This window comes from Chaetodon trifascialis, chromosome 17 (genome assembly GCF_039877785.1).
Source record: "Chaetodon trifascialis isolate fChaTrf1 chromosome 17, fChaTrf1.hap1, whole genome shotgun sequence".
In the NCBI taxonomy this organism is placed as follows: domain Eukaryota; kingdom Metazoa; phylum Chordata; class Actinopteri; order Chaetodontiformes; family Chaetodontidae; genus Chaetodon; species Chaetodon trifascialis.
The window spans coordinates 8370412-8390935 of record NC_092072.1 but is presented as its reverse complement, the minus strand read 5'-3'; the positions used below and the strand labels follow the sequence as shown (position 1 = coordinate 8390935).

Below are 20524 nucleotides of genomic sequence, written 5' to 3'. Positions count from 1 at the left end.
AGAGAGGTGCAGTAAGCACAAGAGGGTGGGTGGAGGGCTGTGCGGTGCCTTATTCATGCTTTACACTACATTCCACTTCTTCTATATCATGGGGGATCAGAGCTAAACCTCCCTTTGGAGGCCGTATTTTTATCTGTGTGTATTAGGACGTTAAGAAGAATCTTGGCTTGTGTCAAGGCTGTGTGCTTTATTATTTCTTTTTCTCAATTCTCTCTTTTTTTTCCCCCAACAATTTTATTTTCCCTTTGTGGTGGAGGCAAACCCAAATCCCCCTCTACAGCTTCCCCTTGAATGTGGGTCCAATTAAACACACATGTGGATTTTCATATTGAAGCTCATAAAAGGTAAACTCCAGCGATTTACATTACATTTACATAAGGAATGCTAAGTACCTACACATGTGAGGTGTTAATGTCTCTATCAAAAGCAGATGTCATCACTGTTCCTCATTCTCACTCGAGGTGTGTCATTGAGCAAGAATCTCAAAGTCAGGCATGATTTTTGATAGGTGTAAAATTCCATAACTGTATTATTTCCCATCAGGAAAGGGCAAAAAATTCAGCATTTGGAGGTTTGACAGGTCTGCCAAGTCTCTTTAAAAATGTGATTTGCCAATAGGTGGCGTCATTTACACTTTACAAAACTAAACTCCCGTCATATTCAGTACATTAGAGGCCGTGTAGGACTGAGGGGCAAGTATCTTATGCCTGTTATCATGTGAATTTTTTATTGCATGTGTTTTAATGGTAAAGTTTGATTTACTGGTTCTTATACAGCCCCTTATACATACAAACCCATACATAAATCTAAGAGACCTTTTTGGCAGTAAATGCTATTCTGTAGAGTTCAAAACTTGGCACGAATTGTCCAGTTTCTCTTTACGATGCTTGTCCCGATCAGCCAACATGTGTAAAGGTTTGTGTGCTGTTATATTAGTAATTTATGATCATGGCTATAAGGGACCAATCAAAGTGTAGCAATGCATGTATTGTTAGAGATAAAAGAGCCAGAAACTTTCTTGAGAAGATAATAAGAAAAAAGGCAGGTGATATATCCATAAAAGCAAATCTGTAGCTTTGGGAGGTGATTTGGAAAATGGTGCCAATTTTTCCAGTTTTCAATTTTTAAAAGCGTATTTCAAAATGTATGTACCCCAGTGTCCTATAACAAAGGACTATTTGTATGAAAAGTGTCCAATTATTCATCTCTCTGTATGAAAATACTCTGACCCTTGAAGTAGCTGCAGTGTGTGCAGAGGAGGCGTTTGTGTTGTGCGCCGCTGTGTCTTGCTGCACCCTTGTGGTGAAACAATGGTAATGATTCATCCTCACAGAGAGGTGGCTGATTATTAACCTTTGAAAGACCGGATGAAGCAGAAATCCAACAGAAACAACAAGAAAAGGAAACAGAAGGTGTTTTTTGTAATTTAAACAATTAGCATTTATTCTGTGTTTATTTCCTTAATCCATTTTCTTTTGCAAACATTCTGCCAGCAGGTGAAGTTTACATGAATTTAATCTGCTACTCGTTTCATAAGAAGCTCATTAACTTACAATCAAGCAAGGTTCAAAAAAATCAAAATTACTGTTTGCAAGAAAACAACTTTTTACTGGCAGCCAGTGAATCAATGCTGTTATCAGTCAAACCACACACATACCCATGCACACAGAGAAGTAAACACACACATGCACGCTTAGTCACACACGCACACACATACACACAGACATCGCCCTCATGTATTTGAAATACAAAACAGCAATGCACAAACAGAACTGCGGAAACTAGTGATTAGCTGTGCAGCAGAGGTATAATTGGAGCGCCTAATTACAGTATTGCCTCATTGTTCCTCTCTACCTCTAATTTACCACATTTACATCCCAGAAAAACAATAACTTTGGTTGGGCTCATAATGGGTGAACAACTAGAAAGTTTTCACCAACAGCAAAGAAATCTGTGTGGTTAAGTTCAGTTATAGACGCAATAAAATAGTCGAGGCCTTTTTCCTTCTTTTACTCACATAACGTTCATATCTTGAAAGCATAAGCTTAAGCTTTTAGCATAAAGGACATGAAATGATCTCTACAGGGAGGACAAACTTTGTGGTGCTGTATCTAGATTAGCTTTATAAATGTATGCAATATAGCCTGGCTACAAGTGCAAGCATCAAAGATATAATTACATATAAGTGCTGGATATACCAGACACTACTTAAGCAATAATTCTTGCAAAACTGCATATAACAAAAATGTAAAAAACTTAATTACATTGCATATTTGTTGCTATACAAACATTTCCTTATACAAAGAAAATTAAATACAAAACAAAATCGCTGAGATATCTACCTTTTTGCTCTAGCTGAGTAAATACTTCACAATTACCAGTTACATTCCAAATTACCACACGACCTCAGATCAGCCATCAGTTGTTATTCAAATTAGAGACACGGGTTTGAATCGTTACTCTTCTGACCGGAGTCTGATCTGCATTGCGATTGGCTACCAGCTCCTGCAGCTGCAGCGCCCCCCCGCCGATGAAACAGAAAGCCGGGCACACGGGTCCGGAGCAATCCACGTGACCTTCCCACAAAGGTCGCAGAGAGTGGGCATCGTAGAAGGTGACGCGACCCTTCTCAAAGTCAAGGCACACACCGAGCCGGGGCGGCAGCGGGTAGGTGAGGCCTGTGGGCGAGGAGGGGCCGTTGCTGACGGGCTCTCGGACACCGTTCCCGTGATTGCCGTGGTGATGGTAGCTGTGCTGGGGCAGGTAGATCTTACCCATGCCCATCGTGAGGAAGCAGAATGGTGGAGCGGAGTCCAGGGCGTCCTCGGCCCCGCTGTCGTGACCACTGTCTGGGTCGTAGCTGGAGAGAGAGCGCAGTTTGAAAAATGAGCATTTAAACAACTATTTTGGATCAGTCCTCTCCTTGTTTTGCTTTTCCTCATTTCTAGCAAATGAGTATTCACATCCTTTACTTAAGTAAAAGAACCAATACAACAATGCACTACTATTGTACTACTTAAATAAAGTACAGAAGTACTTTTACTTTAAGTATCAAAGTACAAGAGCTTGTTCTGCAGAGAAACAGCCCCTGTGATTGATGCTGTTATATAAGGCATTATTAGACCCTAGTGCTGGTGCATCAGTGTGTTACAATAGCACCATTTTCCTGTGGCAGTTGGTCAAGGTGGGGCTATTTTTAACTACTGTAGATACTGTAAGTATAGTGGGTTGTGAGTTGATTACCTATACATGAGCTTTGGGCCTCAAATAGTTATTTAAATGACCATTTTAAAAATTTTAGAGAAGGAATGTCTCTTTGGTGACACTGCTAAAAGCCTGAAATGTGAATGTTTTTTTAACGCAAACCCTTAAATTGAAGAGTAACAAGTAAGTCCAGCTGCCAGATAAATGCTGTGGAATGGAAAGTAGAATATTTTCCTCTGAAATGTAGTGGAGAAATAGAGAAAGGACATTAAAATACTTTAAAATTGCACCAAAGTACAGCGTTTGAATAAATTTACATACACTTCTGATGAAACACTGCTATTTCTTTTAATGCCGTCGGTTCATTTCTTTTTCATCTTCCTGCTACTCACCGGGGACTGGCCATGTCCTGTGGAAGGTGAAACCACTCCTGCAGTTTGGATTCCAGACCAACTCCCACCTGTTCATAAAAGAAAGAAAAGAAATGAATTTGCAACCGACTAAATATTTCTCTTGTAGCAAGTCTCGCTCTTTTTTTCTCATGTACATTTATTTCAAGGGAGGCAGAAAAACAAACATCTTTACAGGTGATAGTTCTTCCTCTGGTGATTATTACCTAAACAATTAATGAAAAATAATTGTGGTCATAATCCTCACATCTGTAATCACTATTGTCATATGATTCATACTACTAACAATAAAAAATGCAAATTTTACAGTCTGCAATGTTACGATGCACATATGGATATTAAGTTAAGCACACTGAAGTACAGTATGTGTATATATATATGTATACGTCTTCTTGATGCGATTTGTGTATTTGTGTTGCTCTCAGTGATCTGAAGAGGGCGCAGCTCAGTTGGAGAAAGGTGATGTTCTATAACAGTTGGGAGTGTTGTGTTGGCAGCTGACTGTAAACTGACAAACCTGTTCAAACTTCATCACGCTGTTATGATCTGCATTGTTTAGTACCACACCCCTCGTGTGTCGTCGTTTACTTCCTGTGTTTTCCCGTCCTTGTGATTGTATGATTGCGTTCACCTGTGTCTGCCTACTTCTCCTCCCCTGTCTGTTTAAGTGGGTGTGTTTCCCTTTGGGCGCATTCAGATCAGGAAAGTCCTTTGGTCCGCTGTCTTTGGTTCAGACCAAAATACAATGTTTTTTATTATTTGTTTTTTTTTTGGTGCGGTTCCTTTTCACATGGCAATTTTCCCCAGAATTTGTCACCAAACCCACATGTGTGCAAAGTTCGTTCAATCATTGGACCAAACGGTCGGGGGCGGGGTAGCGCTCGAACTTCTTCTCCCCCATCCTGGTACTGAATGTATTAAATGCATCAGCATTTTTATGTGTGTTTTCCAGCATACTTTTTATGCTGTCCTCTGCCCAAATCTCTAAAAGACATTTCGTCTCCTCTTCATGTCTGCATGTTGAGCGCACCGAGACCACCTCTCCGGCTGGATCTCGGTCCGGCTGTTTGGTCCGCACCAGAGTTCGATGGTTTGTGTTCACACCAGCCCAAAAGGTCCGCACCAATGATTTTTTTGGATTGGCTCGAACCAAACAAGGCAGGTGTGAATACGCCCTGAGTCTCTGTGAGCTGAACTGCTTCCATCCTGCCTTTTGTTGAAGTCTGCATCATTGGGTTCACTTCCTTGGTTTTTGCCCAGCCACTTAAACGTAACACACACACTCCTGATGAAGCCGGTCAGCTGAGTTAATTCTTAAGAAATGATACTTAAGGATATTTAGTTTAAAACCTTAAATATGATTGTTTCTTATTTAGCCAGAAATATTGATAGTTATCAAGAGATTTTAGATAAACCAAGCCTTTCAATCAGCTTAAATGTCAAAATCTGACAATCTGACAGGGTATAACATATGTACAAAGTACGAGATTTATGTTACCTTCACTAGGTAAGACCCAGGCTCCACTGAGCATGCCCAGTAGTGTCGTCCCTGTGTAATAGCCACATCCCCAACCAGGAGGTCTGAGGTCAGGTGACAGGAAGTGAGGGCGTGGTCAGCGGCCTGCAGCAGAGAGAGACCGGGGACGCTGCGAGCACAGCGCTGCTCTTTACTGACCACTAGCCGGTCAGCATGGAGACCCCAGCGAGAGTCCAAGTAGAAGTTGAGCACTAGGGGGAGACGGGGAGAGGAGGCACAGAAGAGGAAAGGGAAGGGAGGAGAAGTAGATGTGAGGGTAGAGGGAAGACAAAGAAACAGGTGCATTCAAAAATGACATATAGGGGTTTCAGAAGCGACAGGAGAAGTTTAGGAGGCAACAGAAGGGAAGTGTTACAGATTTACAGTCAGAAAGCAGCAAGGAGAAAAGAAATGAGGAGAATACAAAGCAACTGAGAGGAGAGACTAAAGGGAGAGGAACAGAGAGCAGGCATGCACCTCCTCCCACCAGCACTGGGAGAGAAAAGGACAACGATCCATAAATTGATGACCCGGGGAGTAAAATACAGCAGGTATCACAAAGACGCTCTGGCTGTGGGGAGTGCAGATTTTTCCAAAGGAGGAACAATTTACAGAGGGAACATACGCAACAGCAGGAAGGAAAAACAGCCTACAGGGACACAAGTAATTCACCAATCACTCAACTCGACCATTAAAGAGCCCTGGATCTGAATCCGATCCATGTTGTTAAGCCCCACGTCTTAACAAACTGCAAACCTCACCGGCGCTGCGACAGATCTCATTATAGAGCGAGAGGCAGAGGGGTGAGTGGGTGTCTAGATGGGGGAGGGCGGGGGGCCGAGGAAGAGCAGAGGATGCATGGGATGACCACAAAGAGAAAGAAGAGGAGATTTATGTTGCATGGGGTGCAGCGGGGTGGTCAACAGCTATGAGTGCACTTCTTACGTTCTCTAGGAGGCATGTAGGTTGGCAGCGTGGAAGTAGCGCAGGACAGGATGACAAGTACAAAGCTGTGAAATGGAGATAATGCACGAGAGGAGGAAGTGGGGATGTGTTGAAAGTGGATGAAGAGTTGGAAAAAAATCAGAAAAGGAAGATGGGAATGGGCAGAAAGGAAAAAGAATGAATTATTAACTGCTCAGCACGGTCACCATCCTAATGCTTTCACCGAGTCTGATAAATAATAGTAGGTGTGAGGAGATGAATGGCTCCTGGATGACAGCAGCTGTGGCTTGCTGCGTGGATCTAATGGGATTTTCTTTTGTAGCTGTCGCACACTTATCTCTGATTTAAGTGGCTTTGAGTCATTAAGCAAAAATAGTAAAAAGACTCTTGCATAATTGGAATTGTATGAAAGAGACACTTTATGCAGGTGGAGGGTGATCCTCTGACTTCTGTTCTTAAGCGCAGAACAAGTTAAAGGACGATGCAGTTTATTGTGTACTGTCATTTTCATAGTTTTTGCTCATTTTTCCTAGGATTCCAGAGATATGGGTATATATCGACATTAAAAGAAGTCCAATGAGGAATTTTCCTGCTCTAACCAGGCACCTGTTATGTCATCTATGCCTCACCCTGAGGATGCAGACAACAATGTGCTGCCTCTACCCGATTTTTTAATTTTCTTCTCCTTTGCAAATGTTTCATGAATTGCACGCATGAGTCATAATCATTAACCAAGGTGTTTGTTTTCCCACGAGGCAGTAAATACCTAAAAGTATAATTAAGTTGACGCATTTTCCCCTGTGGCAAAATTTGTTTACTTGAAATGTTGTGTGTGTACTCTCACCAGGTGCAGGCGGGGTGTGCAGGTACACCTCCTCACTGTACTCCCCGTAGCCCGCCTTGTTGCAGCCTCTCACACGCAGCACGTACACGCTGTCCATCTCCAACCTGTCGATCACAGCGCTGCTCCCACTCACTTCATCCAATCGCTGCCAGCCCCAGCGGGCGGCGGCCAGTCCTCCTCTGATGCCACCTCTAGAGGCTCCTCCTGGTACTACACCCCGACGGCGATACTCAACAGAGAAGTTCCAGGCGGGTGCCGAGTCTTGGGGGAGTCTCCAGCACAGGAAGAGCTGATCGTAGGCCAGGGTACGCTGGGTATCGATCACTGGAGCCAGGGGAGCTGTGACAAATATGGTCATAGTTGTAGCATCTACACTTCTATCAATACCTGCATAACATGCACTTATTATACTTCTATGCATCTCTGCTTCATTAGACAGCATAAGTGAGATAAGATGCTCTTCAAAATTTTTCCATCCTCCTCCCTTTTGCTCCTTCTTTACAGGTCCCCTTCCACTATCTCCATCTTCATTCTTTCCCTTCCTCCCCCTGTCCTCTCATCACCCCCCTCTCACCCTGGATGAAGTTCAACTCTGTCAGGAGTTTGAGCTCTTTGGAGACATCCAGCTGGAAGTGTCTGAAGGATGGATCAGCATCCAGAGTGAAATGCTGGAGATTCTCGATAGCTTTGCTCAGCCTGGTGCAGTGAAAGACAGGGAAAGCAGTGTAAGAGGAATAAAGGAGGAACATTGTTCACATGATGCTTGCATCCAGATGATAGTTCTGACTGTAGTTTTTAGCAAATGTTACTCAAAGAGTAGTAAAGTCTTCATATCTTGGGGACTATTTTCTGCTGTGGATTAACACACATTTGGTGCACTAGTGAGTATTTATGCAAACAGGAGAGCGTTGTGGGATTGACTCTAAATCACTGGTTCCCTACCTGGGGGTCCTGAGCCCCACTCAGGGTTGCCAAAGCTTCACCAGGGGTCGCAAGGCTTTCTTGATTTTAAGAGGCGTAGGACACCTTTTTTAAAAATATACAGTAGGCCTACATCTTAGTATTTAATTAATTTCTATAAATAAAACTAAATGACATTTTATTTTTAAAGTTTTGATGACTTTTTAAAATATAAACTTCTCACAGCAAGAGCTGAACACAACACACACTTTTATGTAATTTAATAAGGGAAAAATATAGAATATCATTATTGTTTAACATTATTTCTGGTGTGTATGATTTTGTAAAAGTCAATAAATTTGCAAGAAAAAAAATATGTAGCCAACAATAGCATATATAATGTCCCATCTAGTGGTCTTTTATCTGTCATAAACAATGCAGAGATTAATGCAGAACAGCAGCTGACTGAATTGAGTTTGTTTTGGACAGAAACTAGGTGTGAGCAAAACCTGTTTCAAAAATGAAAGAAAAGAAATGAAAACAAACTTACAAAGAAAGCGTGAACTAATCTAAGATCTGTTCTGTCAAAACAGAGAGCAATGCCAGAGACAAACAAACAGAAAACCTGTTATGAGTCTGGCGTGAAGCCTGTACAAAGCAGGGCTGGTCTGTTTCTTTCAGCAGCTCCTGGGTGAAGGCCATGAGCCCTGCGTGTTCCATCAAGCCCCGTCTCTCCGCCACCTGAGCAGCCAACGCCTCGCCCCTCTTCTGCCGCGCCGCCTCCAGGGCCTGGGTGAGCGAGGAGTGGCGCTCGGCCAGAGCGGCCGTCAGATCCCTGATGCTCTGAGCCAGCTGTTCTCTGGCAGCCACGCTGTTTACCTGGTGAGGAGCGCACCAATAAGTTTAAGCGCTTGGAGACGCCCAGCCAATGCCAGTTGATAAGACCTTTATGTCAGATTCATTCATATGGTCTTTTATAGAAAGCACAGTATGCAAAGTGCTCAAAGTACACATAAACAAATCAAATAATGATGGCCTCAGATTCCTAACAGGAATGTTACAGTGGACAGATCACTGCTGTGCACTCTCTCTGCACTCTCGCTGTTTTCTACACATTTCCTTGGCTGCATGGACTAAATCTTAAAAAATGTGAGGTGTGTTCAACCATCATGAACACACCTACAACAAGCAATTATCTGCTACATAGCAGGACTTGTTAATCGCGACCACACCTAGTTACAGTGCAAACAGCACCGTGTGCACAGCAAGTCGGATGCTAAAGTTGTTGGACTGCTTTATTTGTTTATGCATTTGGATTTCAAGAAATGCCACTACACACTGCTGTGACTCATTACTGAACTGTTTTTTCACCAGTTATGGATGCTTCAGAGCCCAACTGTTGATAAATAGAATGATAAAGACTTAAAAAAAATGTCCTTATATCTGCTTACAACTACATTATATTGTGTTATAACTTGTTTATTAATCATTTATGTACTGCTTAGCAATGGTAAATGAGTGTGAGTAAACACAAGCTGGCTGGCTGTCTGTCAGTGAAGCAGCCAAAAAAACACCATTTTTATGGTATTTTGCTGCTGACTGGTGTTAATTCCATGTTCAGCGACACTTTGCCAGTCCAAAGTATTAATCACCTCAGTCTGAGTGATGGAACTCTCCAGCTGGGTAATCTGACCCAGAACTGTGTCCTGGTTGGACAGAATGTAGTTCATCTCCTTCGTAATCTTCTCCTATAATAATAAACAGCGAAAACACGACACACAAGCAAACACACAGCCTCACATTAACTCTGTATCAAATTTCAGTCACTCAATAACTAAATTTTAAAGGTAGAGAGGAAAATACAGACATGCAGACTGTGGAGCAAATATAATCCACTTCCTGAGATACTGAGATATCTTCCTTTACTTGGATAAAAGTATCATTGAAACTATTTAAACACAGTAATGTATGAATAGTGGGCATAAAACCAAGATTTTGCCTAAAAACATACTGGAAGGTGTGTTTTTCTGAACTATCCTACATATTAAACCTTTCATTTTGCAGGACATTTAGAGAAACCCAGTCCAGAGTCGTACCTTCAGGGCTTGGTACGCATGGGCCACTGGCAGGATTTTGTGTCCAGTGTGGACGCGGCGCAGTTTGCAGAGAGGGCAGAGCAGCCGCTGACAGGACCTGCAGTAGAACTGAAGTTTCTCCTGGTCGTGCTCCGGACACGTCAGAACCTAAGGACGGGAGCAGAGTGGAAACTCACTGATCTATCTGAAGGACAACTTATCTCAGGGGAGAGAAAGAGCAGCATGTGTGTATGAAACGTCACAGCGCCACAGGGCCTTCTTCTGTTTAGGGAGAGGAAGGAAACGTTCTATTCAACAGCAGTCAGAACACAACAGCACACAGTGTTTTTGTCCCTGTTTGTTGCTTCATCGCTGTGGCTGCATGATCAGAAATTAAATCTTGAACATCGCCCAAAGCTCATCTGAAAATATCACACTTGTGTGCTCACACAAAAATAAAATCTGCGAACGCTGTTACAGTTTTACATGCAAGGATTGATCCCACAATAAGTTGTAATTAATCAATTAATTAACTAATTTATGAAGCTTCATTGATCAGTTATATGAAGTTCCTCTCATCCCTCACCCTTCATCCCCTAGTCCATCATCCCTCCATTCCTCACTCCTTTATCCCTTGCTTCTCATCCCTTCATCCTTCACCCCTTATCCCCCGGTACTCATCCCTTCACCCCTCAATCCTCATCCCGCCTTTCCTTCACCCCTCATCCCTTCATCCCTAGATCCTCATCCCTCCATTTCTTCATCCCTTGATCCTCATCCTAATGTATCATCCTTCATCATCTACGCTCTCCTCCATCCATAATATGCATTAAACAATTATAAATCCGGATTTTATCAGCGTGCTATTACGATGCTTTTGGGTTGCCAGATTGTGAAAAATCATCCTCCTTCGGGTTGACGCTTGCTTCAGATAAATGATAAATGCACTTTATTGTTTTTGTAGCTCCTTCACATACACACAAATGATAGTGAGTGACCATGCAGGGTGCTGGCTGGACCGTCGGGAGCAATTTGGGGTTCAGTGTGTCGCCCAGGGACATTTTGGCATGTGGACAGAAGGAAGTGTGGCTCAAACCACCAAACCTGTGATCAGTGGACAACCCACTCTTCCTCCTGAGCCACAGCTGTTCATAATAATATTCTAAATATCTCTTTTATCCTGTGATCGGCTGGCGACCGGTCCAGGGTGTGCCCCGCCTCTCGCCCGTTGACAGCCGAGATAGGCTCCGGCCCCCCGCGACCCCGAAAGGGATAAGCGGCATAGAAAATGGATGGATGGATGGATCTCTTTTATCTAATATTACTAATGTAAATACCCTTATTAATAACTTAATACCCTTTATAACTGCAGAAAGTTTTACATTTGCAATTGCATTTTTAACACACAGTAAGGATCACAACCCCAATCAAAGAGATTTTTTCACAACCTAGAAACCCCAACATTGTTTTATGACTGGATTATGACTGAGTTGTAAAGCATTACTTGAGGATTTAAACCATTGTGATGTGCACATTCATTATAAAGGGTGCAGGGTTTCATTTAACTGTAGATACAGTATATTTTACTCTATTTTTTGAAAGGTGGTATGAAAATCATTAAATACATGCATCAAAAGTAAGTGTCCCAATGTCTTACCTTTGGTCTGAAGTTGAGTGTAGGCTGGATATGTTCATGCTGTGCCCGTGGCGTCCCCCACGGGTGATACAGCTTGAAACACTCATTACAGAAATTGGCTCTGCAGTCGGCACAGCCCTTTGTGGCCTCCAGAGCTTGTGGAGGCTTACAGAACTGGCACATCACAGCCACACTGCCCAGACTCACTGTGTGTCTGTACCTGGTGGGGGTGTGAAGGGAGGGCAGCAAGGGAAGGCAGAAGAGGAAGACTGCTTTAGCCTATAACCTTTTATCAAGAGGGATTTGCCAGCAAGCAAATAACAAATAAAAAAGTCAAAAGAAAACAAATATGGAGCGAAATTTTCACTAAACCGAATGAAAGGTTGTTAAACATTGTGAGAGAATGAGACAAACAGTATTGGATAGCTGATAAAGTGACCACAAAGCTGCTATGGAAGCACGCAGTCAGCCATGGCTGCTACAGTGTGTTGCAGTGCACGCTCTGCAGGATTGTCCAACAGCTCAGCTGCTGCTGAGGAATTACAATCAGCGCTGGACATGTTCCCACACCTTCTGTTGTTTTGTCAGGCTCAAGACATCTATTCATGTGCATTTGTCCCCAAATATCAGAAGCACTGATGGACAGTATCAGACAGTATCACTGTGTGTATATCTTTGCATTTTCTCACTGTTTTTGGTGTGTGCATGTGTGTGTGTGATACCTACCTCTCAACTATACGCTCCAAGGTGAGGTTGCGCAGACAGTCAGTAAGGCCCTTCTCTCCCAACTCCACATCTCGGCCACAGGGGACACAGGGGAACATCATGACCAGCGGCGGGCCCTCTTTACGGCGTCGCCCCGGATACGTCCCATATCCCGGAGACCGGGGCATGGATGGCGAAGGCGGGTGGGGACCTCAAAGAAGAAGAAAGGCCAGTTATGAGCAGTGGGAGACAGAAAATGACAGGAGATGATCTCTTTTCCCAACATAAATCTTACATGTTGAGCATGATCTCAGTGAAATCAAGAGAAGAGTTTAACTACAATGTAATCACATGGTTTCTGTCCCCTTTTCGCCGTGTGTCAAAATGCAATGCACTCAAGCCAAAAAAAAAAACATATAATCTTTAAAGTAGAATGTTTAATCCACACAAGACATATTTAGCTATTCCCCATCTCGCCCCCCTGAACAGATTAAATCAATGTGAAGGGGAACTCAAACCTGCACGCAGCACGCGGTCAATAGGTCGCTGCTCAGCTTTAGGTGTAGGCCTGCGGGCCTGGCGGGGTGAGCGGGTGTTGGGTGTGGAGGCTGGGGAGTTTGGCTCTGGGGGAAGCTCTGGAAGGGGGTAGCCGCTTGCGACCAAGACCTCCGAGGCACACATGAGGCAGACGCTGTGCTGGCATGGCAGGACCACGGGCTGTTTGACTATGTCCTTACACACAGGACAATGCAGCTCACGCTCCAGACTCTTCATGTTAGACTGTCAGAGGAAAAGAAGGCAGGGCTTGTGATCTATTGCTCAACATTACTTGACCTTCCTTGCAGAAAACGGAGCTGAGTATTCAGCAAATTCCCAACCAGAATGTGTTGTTGTTGTAACATATTGAGAGAAACAAATGTGCAAAAATAGCCTTTAATCCCTGAAGGTGATTCTGGGAACCATTCGAAATGTTCTGATACTGAAACAATACTTTTTAGGACCTTACTATGAAACATGTTTTACAGAAAACCCTTTTTTTCATTTAGCAAAGCTTCACAAACAGCTATGCAACAACTTAATAGTGTAATATTTGCAGTCTGACCAGGCACTCAAAGCCCTTTCAGTCTGCAGCTACAGAGCATTGAGGCTACCCAGCCCTACTTGCCACCGAGGAGGCATAGCTTCATAGATCATAAAGAGACTGAACTCAGAGAGAGAGAGGGGGCAATGAGAAGGGTTGTCAAAGACTGGTGACATAGGCCATCACTCTTGTTAAATATGGATAAAAAGCAGGCATTAATTATTCAACTGCTGTACATGTGCAACCGTTACATTAGAGTTACAAGATGTGCTCTTTTGCCAGTATGCTTTTGTTGCACAATGACATGGTCCAGTGTTTTTCTGATTTTTGACACAGTATTCTTTACTCATCATCATTAACACACATACTGCAGAGTACATAGTGAGCCATGGCACAACAGGACATAGTAGCACAAAGACACAGTGTATTACACATATAGAGTGAAAATGGACTTTTCAGGTCATTTAATCATTTTTTCAACACAATATACAGATTACTGGACCAGTTCCTTTGTATTCTCCATCTAAGGGAGCGCAAGTATACCTCGCTGCTATGTTCAGTCTACATAACCACAGTGGTCAGAGCTGGGGTGGAAGGGTGAAAAAGCTGCACCTCTGGAGCAGTTGGTGTGTCACAGTCCTGCTCAAGGACATGGATTTGACAGGAAAGGGCACACTGGCTGTTGCAGGAACCTGTGACTTCACAGCTACGGCCCTGCCTCGTAAAGTATGGTCACAGGGTCTTGTTCCTTTATCCACTGCTCTACACTGGGATGTGTGATGATCAGTTTTTGTGTTGAGTCAGTATTTGTTAGTGCAGCACTGGGGGAGTGTATTATATTTTCAGCCATGCTGCGAGTCAGGATGGCCTGCTTTGGTTTGCTTCATGGATGTCCTTGACACACAACCTCAAACCTGCAGCCCAAACTGTTGCAGGGCCAGCTGCAGCACATCTACATCACTGACACTCTGAGTTAACTTCAAAACCAGGACAAGAATAACTGACTGATTGTGCTGCATAGGGGGTTTGGGGATTTTGTCACCACGATTTGATGTGATGCAGCATTGGGACAGCTCATCACAGCGCACCAGACACCACTGTTACAATCACTGGGTTTAGACACATGTGGATGCAGAATCAGTGGGGATAGTGTATATAAATTGCTGCATGTCTACTTGATTGAACAACTCACACAGTACCATACAGCTGGAAGACACACCTCACACACAAACACAGTTACGTTGACTGATGAACGCAGCATTTCTACACATCACATAAAACAATGCAGCTGCAGACACGTGCCCCATAAGGGCCAGAATTAGGCTGCTGCGAAAAAAACACGAGACCCATATTGAAGCGTTACATTGGAATAATTGGATTAATCAAAATAACCTACTTTCTCCTTCAGTCCACCTCAGTCTCTCTGTGTCATTCTCCAATGTCAACCCCGGCCTGCCTTTCTCTCCTCCTCTCGCAGTTTAGCCTATTGCAATTTCAGGCTTTTGCGAATCCAGCCGGCCATGAACCTACACCACGGAAGACTGTGGGCCTGTTGTATCCACCTCAAATGAACAGTGCGCACTGCTAATGCTGAGCCCGGCGTGGTGAAGGCGCAAATCAGGCGCTGCGACAGCGCATCCTTACCTTCACCTGGAATCTAGGCGCCATGGCAGTAGACTACGTGTATATTTCCAGCATCAAGGCAGCGCTGTCTCTTGAAAAGAGGGGAGGGGTTTGGGGCATTGCATCGCGAGCAATGAGCACCCCGCGCCGGTAAGATCGGGGCTTGAGGAAAGGATTATGGTGGCTGCTTCGACTGCATGAAAGGATGTGGTACGTGCACGAGACCTCCAGACCTCTCCTCTATTGTAAGCTTCCCTGCAAATTACTCATATGTTTTAACCCCATAGCGGCCGATGCTACCAGCAGCACCCACACGCGCTTCTTCATCCCTTGCCTCAGCAGCAGCAGCAGCAGCAGCAGCAGCCGAAAGTCCTGCATCCCGTCTCCATGGAAACGACTGGAGAAATCCCGTGAGCCCAAAAAAGAAACGTGTCCTATCGGTCTGCACCTGGACTGTTCTGTCATTTGATAATGTTTGCAACATCCCTGATATATGATCAAAGAACGAGCATATTAATATAGCTTGAATCTGGTGCATCGAGGCATTTCAGAACCTTCATTAGCACCAAGGTAACATAACGAACCTTAGGCTTTTGATTTTCCAAAGAAAATATGTGAGAGTGGCTCATATTCTGTCGTCTATAGACTGTTTCTTTAATTTTATTTCAACGGCCTTTAAACGGGGTGCAAAAAATGAAGGCGCGTTTTACGGAAATGGGACGTGCCATCCAATCCGTTCATTCGGTTGTCCTCTTTAAAAAATAGAGTACAGTCTGTAGTCCTTATAAAAACAAAACAAAATATACCATATTTCATGTCCATCCACCGACAACACAAACACAGACATATACTCACACTGATACGAACCAATGCTTCCATCGTTGACGTGGCTGTTTTTACATCCATCTCAGCCATTTTAAGAAAATAGGCATGTTTTCATCATCTGGATATAAATCGCGATGTCTCTGGACCAAACGCCATATGGTACATATTAAAAACTCAAATATGTGCAATCATCTAGATAAGTCAAATTCTGCGGGGTTTTTTAAAATGATTTTTTTTTTTTTTTTCAAAGGAAACTCGATCTGAACAGCACGCAAAACCAAAAGGCTGACGGGCTCAGTAGCACCCTCCCAGTAACCATAAAAGAATGAAGACACCGATTTCTAAATTTTGTCCTTAACGTCGGTGTATATCCTCACGAACAGATGCCTGTGGCTTTTATTCCTCACCCAGACATGCCGCCCCCCACCCTTCCCCATCCCCTCACCGGATGCCTTCAAATGATGTGGCACACAGCAGGGTGAAAGCTTGATGTCATAGGAGGGGGAAGCGGTCTGAATCCTCTGTTATAAAACGGATGAGGATCTCAGATCATGGGATCCTGGGTGATGCAGGTCTATCGACGAACATCCTCGACCGTTTACCTCCTCATGTATATGCCTATGGCAGCCCTGTGTTGCTGTAATGGTTTGCAAATGTCCAGGCGAAAGTGGAAATCATATCTGGCTCGTGTGTTGCTCTATGCTTTGGATAACCCATGCACAGTCTACTTCTTTATTATGCAGGAGGGCTCTATTGAGAGCACTATGCATTATCATATTTCTGTGATTACTGCTGTTGATAAAATGACATTTTAATGTTGTTGAACTGGCATGCAGTTTAATCTATAACACTGCATTGTATCCTATAAAAGGATGACATGGTAAAATCTTACTATGCAGTATAAATTGTAACTAAAGTTGTTAAATAAATGTAGTGGAGCAGGGAACAATATTGCCAATATTGCCCTGTGTCCTATAGAAATTCCATTTATATAATTTGTATTTATGTTACGCTGACAAACATATTGTGCAGAATGAGACCTAAACGCTGATCCTGGGAGAAACCTGTAAGGTGTTGGTCTATTGAGACAGCCTGCTCCTGTTAGCTGACATGGTATTACACTCATTAATGTTGCTGCTGTCGCTGTCAGGGACTCAGGTTTGAGGGAGGGAGAGTAAAAACAGTAACAAGCATTATCAGGAGTTGATTCTTGAATGAAAACAGTACAACCTCTATGCTTTTAGCAAAAGGTTGTGCCGCTGGTTGTTAGTGGAAAACTGCTTTGTCCCTGCAAGTCTGGAAAAGTCTTGAAAATCATTGAGTTCAGTTTTCTAGACAACGACCTGGAAGGCAATGAAAAGTCCTAGAGATTTCTTTTGCAAAAGCCTTAAATGTGTTTTGTTGCCTTGAATATAAATTAATTAGTCATATTGTACTGGTTTCATCTAGACACTTATGGGTCCAGGTTGCATTTAAATAATTAGAGAACTGTTGTAACATGTCATGGCATCTCACAGTACCACCTGTTGTTTTTTTTTTTTGTTTTATGGGTTTTTGTTTGCACCCTGTTTCCCTCCTGTGCTCCTCCCAAGCCTGTTTTTACCTCCACACCTTCCCTGTCCTAAAATAAACCACATTAGTCCTGCCCCGTTCCCTGTGTGCTCCCCAGCCAATCAGCTCCTCCCTAATCTGCTGTTTCGTTCACCTCATTCCCCTCCCTGTCCTTCTCCACCCATCTCTCCGCCTGCACCTCCTCACCTCATTAGCTTTGTATCTCAGTGCAGTTTCAGTTCAGTCTCTCTCGAGCCATTTGCTTTATTTACCTGCTCCTGTGCCTCACTTTTGTTATTTTTTTAATAAAGAGTTCAGCATTTGATCATGTCTACCTGCCATTTCCACCATTTGAGTCCACCTGCTCTGCTCTCATTGTGACACTATAATCTGCTGGGCAGTACTGAAAAAAGTGATATTATAATTATCCCAGGACATGTCATTCCTGCTGGCTTTCCATTATATTTTCATACTGTAGCCGGCATGATTGTGAAAAAGGTTTTAAATTGCATTCTATATGGCATTAAAATGTGTTAAAAGTCTTCAGTTTAACATAGGTTGTGCTCAGAAAGGACAATCTAAAAAGCTTTTCTTTATCAGTTTCTTCCACAAACTTAATTTTTTTTAAAAATAACAGAGAAACAAGCAAGATTGGAAGAAAAAACTTTTATTATTGTGATATGAAGCCATATGTCACATGGTAATCACTTTATGTCAGCGGTTTTACACATTTATCTTTGCTGCTGCTGTTGGCTGGCCTTTTCAAGGGTGCTATAGCATCCATAGGCCACTGAGGAGACGAGTAAGCTGAACTCCTTGAAGTCCACAGACCCGTCGCTGTTCATGTCCACTTGGGCAAAAATATCGCTGTCTTCTTTCTGCATGGATGGAATATGAATATAAGTGCATGCAGTTGTTTCCTGAAATCATCTGCTGCTTTCTCACAAAAAAAGGAAATATACTAACCCGCTGTGCCTCTGTCATATTATATAAAGAATTAACTGAGTCATTTATTTGAGTCATGAGCAATAAGCAGACTCTTTCAGCTCCTCTGTCATAAAGAACGTTTTAGGAAATTATTCTGAACTTTCACCCTAACATCAAACCACAGCTCAAATTTGTGTGACAGGTGATCACACGACTGCACTACCATCTGGATTTTTATCAGACATATATTGCATGTATTAGTCGTTTTTGCACACTTGTCCTTTTGCTCTTTTTTCTCTTTATAATACTGTTTTTAAACATTTTGTACATAACTTTAGAATCAGTGGCATGTTCTGTAGATCTGCAACTCTCTTGGTAATTTTGATTAGAAGGTAAATCTGTTATTGTAGCTGCTTGCAGTGTTCACACAAAGTACAATGATTCTCCTTACCATGGGAAAATGAGGCAGTTGCTCCTTCAGAAGGTCCAAAAACTGTTGTTTGCTCAGTTTTCCATTGGACCCTTTTTTTTCATCAAAGACTTTGAACATTGCAACCACAGCAATTTCCAAACCAGTGAAATCCATGTCTATCTTCAGGGTGTAGAGATCTAGACAGATATTCCAAACATCAGTAACAGCAACAATGATAATCTGCATTATATTATTATAATAATAACAGGAAGAGGAAGAAGAACAGGAATGCAGACTGACTGAATTGGATGTAAGATTTTTACATACTTGTCAAGAGGTAAGAAGGCCTCGATGAAACAAGTACCTGTAATCACAAAACATGCAATTAAAGGTATTTATCAAAACCCTGCTGGCATTAGTTTAACATCGGCAGTAGTTCTTCAAGTGCAAGACTTTGAGTTTAATTCTTGAAGAGTTACGCTATTTAATTGCAGCAAAACGGGTATGAAGTTTACTGAAGAAACAAAAGTAATGCCTGTATGCATATATGCTCATTTCATTCCACCCTGGTACGTTAGATTAGATTCAACTTTACTGTCATCGTTAGAGTGCAGCACAGAGACAACCAAATGCAGTTTAGCATGTAACCAGAAGTGCAAATATGCAAAAACAAATAGTTCCTACCTGGATTCCAGAGATGAGCGGAGTGAGGAGAAGACTGCCCGCGTGGGCTTAAATAAAGGAGACACTCCCATCGTGCCGTTTGAGGCACCCTGTCCCACAAGTATTTGTGGGTTGGAAAAGTATTGAGAAACCCTGATACCGCGGCCTACTAAACAGTCATTTAGTGCACAAATTTCTACAACAGGCAGGTGAATGTTACTTTTATTACTTTAATTAAAGATTTCAATGCTTTCCTAATATCAGAATGCACTAAACAAGTTATTGAGGGAAAGCAGAGTATTACATATCCAGTGTTAGTCCTCTCCAGCAGGGTGGGGGTACCTGAATGTTACAAATCTATGTCGGTATATGTGGTTGCAGATGTACCTGCATGTTAGCATTCATCAGTTCAGGTGTAGCTACAATTTGGAACCATATTTCTAGATGGATCAAAATGTTTGTCCGCATGAAGTGATAAAGTGAGTGAGAGTGCAAAGATAGGCAGTCAGACTGTGTGCGCATAACACTACATCAACAAGAGGTCTCAGGGAGAATCTCAGCAGTTGCTCAATAATGTTGTGTATTCTATTCGTGTTTATGGTTTGATGAACAATAGATGGCGAGCACAACACATCACTAGAACGTGATTAATGATGACACATGGGGTAAATCCAGCCGAGGCACAGCAGACAGATAAAAAGGAAGCCATTTGTGGTACAAGTTGCATTGATTTTATATCAAATCATAGACTGCATGTAGAAACTCAAAGAAGAAAGCACTGTGCACGGAGTGCAAAAAAAAAGAAAAAGTTTAGCTCAAACCCGTCAGTCCAGTGGTCCAACCCAGTTATGTGGATGACGGCGACACAAAGAGACCAAATTATTTAACCATACAAATGCCAGGAGCATAATGAGCATGTTTATTCAAAGAACACTTTGAAGAAACATGCACTAGGTTGTTACTAAACACGCAAGACTCCTGACAGCAGTTTGCCAATGGTGGAAGAAGTACTGTAACTTCATTCAAGTTATGAAACGGAGTATTATGCTATGAAAATATTCCATTACAAGTAAAAGTACTGCTTTCAAAATTTTACTTAAGAGCATAGACATGTTAAGAGCAAAATAAAGTAGAAAAGGCAAGAGACCTCATCCTAGAAAATGACCCCAGAACGTCATATTATTGACTATATTACATTACTGAATTA

General features: G+C 42.7%; 1 protein-coding gene across 5 annotated transcripts; it reads right to left on the bottom strand.

Annotated features, from left to right (window-relative positions):
• Positions 1–1421: 1421 nt before the first annotated feature.
• On the bottom strand, positions 1422–16229 carry trim46b (tripartite motif containing 46b). Of its 5 annotated transcripts, none has more exons than XM_070985464.1 (12): positions 15795–16229; positions 12754–13015; positions 12257–12446; positions 11552–11750; positions 9916–10062; positions 9472–9567; positions 8445–8698; positions 7494–7615; positions 6920–7258; positions 5113–5342; positions 3597–3664; positions 1422–2860 (listed from the first exon to the last, which is right to left on the bottom strand). In XM_070985464.1, the coding sequence occupies exons 1-12, from the start codon at positions 15852–15854 to the stop codon at positions 2419–2421; spliced, it is 2409 nt and encodes an 802-aa protein (XP_070841565.1). In that variant the 5' UTR covers positions 15855–16229; the 3' UTR covers positions 1422–2418. The 5 variants fall into 5 exon arrangements, with proteins under 5 accessions (XP_070841565.1, XP_070841567.1, XP_070841569.1 ...); XM_070985466.1 differs by having other exon boundaries at positions 15807–16229; XM_070985468.1 differs by having other exon boundaries at positions 16210–16228.
• Between the last annotated feature and the right edge of the window lie 4295 nt (positions 16230–20524).

Coding starts and splice junctions, on each gene's coding strand:
- trim46b (XM_070985464.1), bottom strand. CDS start 15,854: ATGGCTGAGATGGATGTAAAAACAGCCACGTCAACGATGGAAGCATTG. Junction 9,568..9,915: donor ATGCGTACCAAGCCCTGAAG/GTACGACTCTGG, acceptor TTATTATTATAG/GAGAAGATTACGAAGGAGAT. Junction 8,699..9,471: donor GTTCCATCACTCAGACTGAG/GTGATTAATACT, acceptor GCTCCTCACCAG/GTAAACAGCGTGGCTGCCAG.